The sequence below is a fragment of the Oncorhynchus kisutch genome, linkage group LG2 (genome assembly GCF_002021735.2).
Source record: "Oncorhynchus kisutch isolate 150728-3 linkage group LG2, Okis_V2, whole genome shotgun sequence".
Classification (NCBI taxonomy): domain Eukaryota; kingdom Metazoa; phylum Chordata; class Actinopteri; order Salmoniformes; family Salmonidae; genus Oncorhynchus; species Oncorhynchus kisutch.
The window spans coordinates 70,284,776-70,294,081 of NC_034175.2; the positions used below are offsets into that span (position 1 = coordinate 70,284,776).

The 9,306-nt window shown below is 40.4% G+C and overlaps 1 protein-coding gene across 4 annotated transcripts in view; it reads left to right on the forward strand.

Moving 5' to 3' along the window:
- The window catches only part of LOC109870815 (anion exchange protein 3), a 99,037-nt gene extending 89,971 nt beyond the window's left edge, over positions 1-9,066 (forward strand). The window contains exons 20-23 of one of the 4 annotated variants that reach the window (XM_031800990.1): positions 401-654; positions 1,526-1,695; positions 2,276-2,449; positions 6,003-9,064. In XM_031800990.1, the coding sequence (XP_031656850.1) occupies positions 401-654; positions 1,526-1,695; positions 2,276-2,449; positions 6,003-6,083 (679 nt within the window). In that variant the 3' untranslated portion in view covers positions 6,084-9,064. Of the gene's footprint in view, positions 1-400; positions 655-1,525; positions 1,696-2,275; positions 2,450-6,002 lie in introns of all 4 variants that reach the window. The other 3 variants (XM_031800996.1, XM_031801003.1, XM_031801004.1) reach the window with 3 other exon arrangements.
- The last annotated feature ends 240 nt before the right edge of the window (positions 9,067-9,306 follow it).

Genomic DNA, 9,306 nt, shown 5'->3' on the forward strand with positions numbered 1-9,306 from the left:
CAACAGGCATCTGATCCATCTCTTGAATTAACCAATCAGATTGTAGTGAAGTGAAGAGGAAAGACGTTACACAATTACGATCTTCATATCACAGGCACAGAACCAGATACTCTGTGTAACGATAACCAACAAATAAGAACATGAAAATAGGGCTTCTTGTGGTGTCCTGGAACACATAAAGGATATGTGCTGTGCATTTTCTTGTGACTATGTGAACATGCTCACATTTGTGTGTGTGATTTTGCACTTATTGTGTGTGTGTGTGTGTGTGTGTGTGTGAGATTTTGCACGCATATCTGTGTGTGTATGTATGATTTTGCACAAATATGTTTCTGCATGTGTGTGTTTATTTATACCTCCCTTACACTTTCCTTACCCCCCCCCTCTCCCCCCACCCCAGACTCATCGTCAGCAAGAAGGAGCGTCGCCTGGTCAAGGGCTCAGGCTTCCACCTGGACCTGCTGCTCATCGTCACGCTGGGCGCCATGTGCCCTCTGTTAGGCCTGCCCTGGCTCACCGCCGCCACGGTGCGCTCTGTCACGCACGTCAACGCCCTTACTGTCATGAGCAAGGCCACAGCGCCCGGCGAGAAGCCTGTGATCCAGGAGGTGAAGGAGCAGCGGTTGACGGGCCTTGTAGTTGCCGTGCTCGTGGGTGAGGAGGATGCTGTTGTTCTGGAAAGGGTTGGATTGGATATCTAGGTCATGGGGTGGTTGTTGTGATGTGAAGGTGTTCCTCATAGTAGATAGTGGTCCATTCTGAGGTCTCTTTGACTATGGTACCTTGTGAGGTGTACTTTTCCATTGGGACTCAGGAAAGTAACATGGAAAGCAAACCAAGAAATTGTAAAATAAACAGACAATGAGTTGACAGTGACTTCAGTCTGGTTGTAGAGGTGTTATTATATGTGTATAACAAGGCTTCCTCTGGTTGTAGAGGTGTTATTTATCTGTGTATAACAAGGCTTCCTCTGTGATTGGTTAGTTTTAATCTTGTATTTACGTTCCTGTTTGGTGTTCCACCTGAACACAAAGCTTGTCCATTTTTTGTTCTGGGTTAACATTTAGTCCTTACTTAACCTTTAGTTCTATCTTAATATTTAGTTCTGGGTTAACATTTAGTCCTTACTTAACCTTTAGTTCTATCTTAATATTTAGTTCTGGGTTAACATGTAGTTGTGGCTTAACATTTAGTTATGGTTAACATGTAGTTATGGTTAACATTTTGTTTTGGTTAACATTTAGTTATGGTTAACATTTAGTTATGGTTAACATTTAGTTATGGTTAACATTTAGTTATGGTTAACATTTAGTTATGGTTAACATTTTGTTGTGTTTTAATATCTAATTCTGGATTAGCATTTTGTTCTGGGTTAACATTTAGTTGTGGTTTAACATTTAGTTCTGGTTTAACATTTACTTCTAGATTAACATTTAGTCTTGGGTTAACCGAGATTGACTACCCTACAGATCCCTAGGCAACCTAAATGTCACACATTTTACCTTTCACCTTTGACTTTCCCTAGGCATGTCCCTCGTGATGACAGATGTGCTTCGTCACATTCCGCTGGCCGTGTTGTTCGGGATCTTCCTCTACATGGGCGTCACATCAATCACCGGCATCCAGCTCTACGAGCGCATCACTCTCATGTTCACGCCCGCCAAGCACCACCCCGACCACATATATGTGACCAAGGTGAGCCCTTTACCAGAATATGATGGAGAGTCTAACCACATATACTGTACGTGACCATGGTGTTCCTTCTACCAGAATATGATGATCCGTTTCTGTTATAGATGTCTGGTTTCTATTCCTGGTCTGTTTGTGATTTTATTGAGATTGTGTGTGTTGGCTTAATTTGAAATAAAAAATAAAAATCAATAACAATATGATGAAGTTGCCCCAAGGCATTGATATAATGTCACTTTTCTGATCAATGTAAGTAAAAGACTAGAGGAGATCCACCCAGTAGATGGAGCTCAATCCATCTAATTCTATATAACAAATTCCATATGCAGAGTACCAACCATTTTTTGCCCATCTATCTGTCTGTATGTCTAGCATGTCAATTGTCCTGCCCAGAACATTATCCCTAAATAAATTATTTCCAAACACTATTAATTGGTAATAAAGTATGAATTCAATACAATTTGTAACACTGTACTTACAGCATGCAGGTATAATACATTAGGATGCCGTTTTAATGGATTGTAAGGCTTGTCATAAGCATGTATAGCCCCATAATAGTGTGTGTGTGTGTGTGTGTGTGTTGCAGGTGAAGACGTGGCGTATGAACATGTTCACCATCATCCAGCTGGCCTGCATCATGTTGCTGTGGGTGGTCAAGTCCACCGTGGTCTCGCTCGCCTTCCCCTTCATCCTCATCATGACCGTGCCGCTCCGCCGCCTCATCCTCTCCCGAATCTTTGAGGAGCGTGAACTCCAGGCGGTAGGTGGACATTCCTGGAATTATCTGAATTCTGGCCCAATCATCTGGTCTGGGCATCATTGGGTCGCACATTAGAAGTAGTAGCATGGCCCTGCCTACACCTAACAACTTGCTTTTTAAATTAGATAAGCAAAAAATATTCCACTTGATTTGGAACAGCAAGCCAGACAAAATTAAACAGCCCTATTTATATAATTAATATGAATTTGGAGGGCAGAAATGATGAAATATTAAAGCATTAGACCTCTCAATAAAGGCTTCAGTCATTCAAAAGCTATACTTAAATCCAAACTGGTTCTCTAGCACACTGGTTCTCTAGCACACTGGTTCTCTAGCACACTGGTTCTCTAGCACACTGGTTCTCTAGCACACTGGTTCTCTAGCACACTGGTTCTCTAGCACACTGGTTCTCTAGCACACTGGTTCTCTAGCACACTGGTTCTCTAGCACACTGGTTCTCTAGCAAACTGGTTCTCTAGCAAACTGGTTCTCTAGCACACTGGTTCTCTAGCACACTGGTTCTCTAGCACACTGGTTCTCTAGCACACTGGTTCTCTAGCACACTGGTTCTCTAGCAAACTGGTTCTCTAGCACACTGGTTCTCTAGCAAACTGGTTCTCTAGCAAACTGGTTCTCTAGCAAATTGGTTCTCTAGCACACTGGTTCTCTAGCACACTGGTTCTCTAGCACACTGGTTCTCTAGCAAACTGGTTCTCTAGCACACTGGTTCTCTAGCACACTGGTTCTCTAGCAAACTGGTTCTCTAGCACACTGGTTCTCTAGCACACTGGTTCTCTAGCAAACTGGTTCTCTAGCACACTGGTTCTCTAGCACACTGGTTCTCTAGCACACTGGTTCTCTAGCACACTGGTTCTCTAGCACACTGGTTCTCTAGCACACTGGTTCTCTAGCAAACTGGTTCTCTAGCACACTGGTTCTCTAGCAAACTGGTTCTCAGTCCTGGTCCTGGGGACACAAACGGGTGCACATTTTAGTTTTTGCCCCTAGCACCATACAGCTGATTCAAATGATCAACTCATCAAAAGGCTCTGATGATTTGAATCAGGTGTGTAGTACTAGGGGCAAAAACAAAAATGTGCACCCGTTTGTGTCCCCAGGACCAGGACTGAGAACCACTGCTAGCAGATTAGTAAGAATGGCTCACCCCGTGTTCAAGAATGTCCTTTTTCTCCTTTATTCAGATTACAATCTCTCACTTTCATTTTATTGACAATGAAATAATCTCCAAAAGATCTCTATTCTTAAAACAGGCAATAGAAAGCTGGTTGAAATTTCAGTTTAATCCACCAGAAAAGACTAAACAAATATTAGATAAAATATTATGGTTAAACAAAAATAAACAAATTGGTAAAGATATATTTAAAACATTTGAGGGAAAAAAATAAAAACAGCATAATCTTGGTAAATTCTGTCATAAATAGGACTGGTGGCGATATGTCAGACATGCAGCTAGCAAATGTATATGGAAATATCTGCTCTACTCAAAATCACATCCAACTGATTGCAGCATTACCTCAAAAATGGAGGAGAAGTGGAAAGGGAAGAAGGTAAGGAATGTGTATGTCGGCCCTGCATTAAAGTAAAAAAGTATACCAAGTTTCATTTATAGACCCAAAAATTGACAGCTGCGCCTTACATGTTGCAAAATAGTTGGAGGAGATTTTCGATGTACCGATTCCATGACCCATGGTTTATGAACTGATGAAATTCTTGCAACCAATAGAATGTCGAATACATGAACAAAAATAGAAGCGCAAGCAACAATTTCAATGATTTTACTGCGTTACAGTTCATATAAGGAAATCAGTCCATTGAAATAAATTAATTCGGCCTTGATCTATGCATTTCACATGATTGGGCAGGGGCACAGCCATGGGTGGGCTTGGGAGGGCTTAGGCCGACCCACTCACCTACTGGGGAGCCAGGCCCAGCCAATCAGAATGAGTTTTTCCCCACAAAAGGTCTTTGTTACAGACAGAAATATTCCTAATTTTCATTAGCTGTCTGGCTGGTCTCAGACGATCCCCAGGTGAAGAAGCCAGATGTCCTGAGATGGCGTAGTTACACATGGTCTGCGGTTGTGAGGCCGGTTGGACGTCCTGCCAAATTCTCTAAAATGTCGTTGGAGGTTGCTTATGGTAGAGAAATTAATATTCAATTCTCTGGCAACTGCTCTGGTGGACATACCTGTAGTCAGCATGCCAATTGTACGCTCCCTCAAAACTGGAGTGACCACTCTAAAACGGCACATTTTAGAGTGGCCTTTTATTGTCCCTAGCACAAGCACAAGCACACATTTGTGTGATCTTTTATTTCAGCTCATGAAATATGGGACCAACACTTTACATGTTGCATTTATATTTGTATTCAGTATATATGGGGGAAACAACCATCCCAGCTCTGCAGATATTGCTGCGAAGAGACACAATCATTAGATCCCTTATTTTTGGTACTGCCCATATGTAGCTTGTTTTTGGTCGCAGCTTCTGGAATGGCAGAAAAATTGCAACTTTTAGTTGGAGCTAACTCTGCAAATAACGCTGCTGGATGATTTGATCAATAACAGTCAATAATATATAATAATACTCTGAGGAAAAAAATGTTTATTTTTAATTTACAGTCTAGAAACTATGAGAATTTGAAGGTTCAGAACTTTTGTGAAACTTCACAGCACATTGGAAAAATGATGGAGTCTTGAAATCAAAACTGGATGTTCTTCAGAGATAGATGGGAGGGGTTGAGGGTAGCTGAAGGCTGGGACTGGATGGCCTTCAGAGATAGATGGGAGGGGTTGAGGGTAGCTGAAGGCTGGGACTGGATGGCCTTCAGAGATAGATGGGAGGAGTTGAGGGTAACTGAAGGCTGGGACTGGAAGGTCTTCATAGATAGATGGGAGGAGTTGAGGGTAACTGAAGGCTGGGACTAAAAACAAACAAATGATAACGAATGTAAAATATACTGTCCATAAAATGTATATTGTGTAGCATGTATAAAATGGAAGTAGAAGCCTAAATATTGTTGTCCATTAGTTAGCTCCAATTAGGGAGGGGTGGTAGGTTTAGGGTGAAATAATAAAGAGGGAAAGTTTTATATATTTATATATATATACAACAAGAAAAATATGGGTGGATTGGAAGTGATGCAGACAATTACATTGATTGGAGCTACAGTCTATCTGCAATATTAAAGCAGATTTACCCCTTTAATTTAAATATATATATTTTTTAACTATAAAAAAGGTTGTAGCATGGATACCATGTATTCTCAGTGAATTTGTGTTTGTTTGTGAAAGATACACAACTACACTACACACTTACTATATTACTTTAGTATTTCATTTGATTATTCAAACATAATCTGTTACCTCATGATCTAAATGACAACAACTTGAGAATGGACTTTGTCAAAACACAGAGAATAATGGTGTGTGTGTGTGTGTGGTGTGTTTCACTATATTGGCCCAATGCATCAATTCAGATGTTGATGACATCCCAACCTCCCTCACCCTCTCCCTCACCCTCTCCCTCTATAGCTCGACGGGGAAGACGAGTCATCCCCCAACTTTGATGAGGATGGTCGGGACGAGTATAACGAGATTCACATGCTTGTGTAGACACGTGACACGGAGAGGCCCAATAGGCTCTCTTTGTCTTCCAACACGAACCAATTACGATGTGCTGAGGGTAGAATATTTGTCCAACAGAGAAACATTATGTATACATATATATATTATATGTGTATATTACTGTGTGTACGTATATATTCAAATCTTGCTCCTCTTTGATCTAAAAATGCTGTAAAGGAATAACCCCACTGTTATGATTTGTTTCTGTGTGCCCTGCTCCAACTATAGATGTTTTCTCCCAGAAGGTCTGTATTAACTCTACTGCCCTACTGTGAAAGTGTGGGTGAGGAATCCTAAAGTGTGTGACATGGACAATGCACCATGTCAACACAGACCAGTCATTTAAAAACCCTCCTCCCTACACAAACTCTGGACATGGGTTCCTCCCCATTTCCTTTTGACGGTCAAGCTCACAACAGATTCCAGGCATACGTGTCGACAACCCCAAGGATTCCAGTAGGTCGGTTTCCTCGCCCAGTGTTGGAGTCCCATATTTTTGGGGCACTGGTGGGATGAACACTGATTGTACGACAGCCTCACAGGTTTCACCAGGAACCAATACTCCACTGCCTGCTCAGCATAACTGCCTTCCCCCTCTTCTTCATACTGTAGCCATTATCAGTGCAGTTTGATGTCATCGCTAACCAAACAGTATGACGTTCCCTTTTATTTGTTTTTAGTTGTTTGCTACTCACAGGACACGTTCATCTTTGACCTTTGTGATTCACCTGCACTGCCACACCAGAACAGAAGAAGAATCATTGGATGAGACCTCTCAATGCATTTCCCCTGAAACGAAGATGCACTGAGGACTGCGTGTGTGTTGGAGCAGTTTTTCTTGATGAGGTATATTCTGCATTACATGCCAGTCCAATGATGTCACTGTGGATGTATATGTGAACACATTGTGATCTGCTGACCTTGAATACGTTTAAATTGTTTATTTAGTATTTGTGACCATACGAATGAAATGTTATCCTACCTATTTATTACAATTTTGTTTTAGTTGCCAAAATTTTATGAAGCCATATTGACATATGGGATGCTTTCTAAATGTCTCTTTGTTCAATTAATAACTTTATTTGAAACCTTTGTCACAGTCACTGGAATTATGTCACAGTTATCAACATCACTGTGTAGCACCACTGTCATTGTGTACTTCCATGTTCTGAGGGCAACTGTTGGATGTGAATGTTACTGAAGCTTCATATGAACCCTGACCCTTGAACTGCAAACAGATCATTGACCAATAGTTTGTTGTTCCTGTTGTGAACACAAATCAGTCGTGACATTTTCAAATGTTTTTCAAGTTATACACAGTTGGTTCAGAAGGGATTCTATACAACTCAGCATTAGTTTTACATGTAAAGTCACTGGAATGGACTCTTTGCCTCAAGGTTCAGAGTTTATACCCCACACAGAATGTCTGTGTATTTAAAATGTAAGTTTTCATGAGCTGTGTTGCAGAACCATTTTTGACTGGTTGTATTAATGCTAGATGCTAGGATTGGAGACTTATTGAATGCATTTTGTGTATGGACAACCTACTTAGCCCCACACCATGTGAGACTTATTGAATGTATAGGCCTACCCAATGGGCGCACACTGGTTCCGACAACATTGTTTGACGTTGAACCAACGTGGAATAGACATTGTATTGCGTTCAGGGGACAGAAGAAAGACCGACACTAAAAAATAATCCTCAGGCGTCGGGGAAAAAATGAAGAATTGGAATTGTGGTTATTATTCAAGAGGATATAAGGGTTGTTCTGTTAGTATTCTCTGAGTGTTGGAACAGGGACAAGAAAATCAAATGGTTATGGGGCCGGAAAAAAGGCCTGGCATGTTAGACGTTGGGAATCCACAATGTTTCGTCACCTGATACCTCCATGCTAGCACAGACCAGACCGCCCACCCAAAATCTAGGAATATAGCCTTGTCATTTTTTAACAGACATTACCTAGACCTCTCGCTTGATTGAAAGTCTCCGGGCCCATTTTTCCCTCATTTGATTGGATGTCCAGGACAAGAAATGTTTTTGTTGTCTGTACATTATGCACACTTGTGAAGGCTATTAATAAGTAGACAATCAGAAATGTACTCCTGTATATCTTTATGTATCTACTGTCATAAGGAATATGATAGAACCGCTAACCCTGTGGCGACATCCTATTGTATAATGAGCTCGTATTTCCCCAGTCCTTTTTTGTACTGCATATTCATTTGAATTAATTCATTTGAGTCATTCATTTGAGTCATTCCCAACTTGTTTGCGCCATGTAATAAATATGATGTTATAAAGGTGAAGCTCCCCTTTAAATAGTTATTATTCTCTTCAGAATTCTCTAAGCGTCAGGTCAGTGATTATTTAAAGGGGAATTGTACTTTAATTGAGGGTCTTGAGGCATTGAAAAGATGTCCTGCAGGCCACTTGTAATGAAGCCCTTATGACATACAATTTATGCCTCAATACAGGACAATGACTTTAGTTTCCTGTAGAATTTTGAATGGTTTATACATGCTATACTTGCGTGTTAAAATCAGCTTGAAGTCATGTCACACACAGATATAGTGACACACACATAAACATATTGCCACACACAAACAGAGATATAACTCTTTCTGCTCTGAAAACGATACCTGACTATAATGACGAAGTGTGGTTTGTCGGTCTGAGAATTTTTTTTATGTGAGTATATTTTATGGTAAATTATTCATTACTTTAGCATTAGCAATACCGAATTATACTTATGTTATGTGGATACTTGAATAGCAATTCAGCCTGCTGTTATTGTAAAGGCGTTTTCAAACTACTGTAAAACAAATTATTTTTTTGTCTGAAAATAAATATTTATTATGTGTTTCAAATAAATCTATCAACTCTTTATTCAATACTCATTTAAGTACATAACGATATAATACAACACTATTAGCACCATGGTTTGGTCATTGGTCATCCAAGATAGCATAGCGTAGCAGTCAGACGTCTTTGTCCTGTCGTGTCCCTTGTATATATCGTTTTACATCTTTTTCTTCGCATATCCTTTAAAATATTTTGCTAAACCTCAACATCTAAATACTCTCCTGCAACCCGCCTCACCCAATGTGGCAAGGATCTGCTTTTTTTTCCTAAAGTATTTATATTTACTTCGGATCCGGTATCCCTCAACTGAAGCTAGCCAGCTAACTACCAGCTATCAGTAGGCAAACC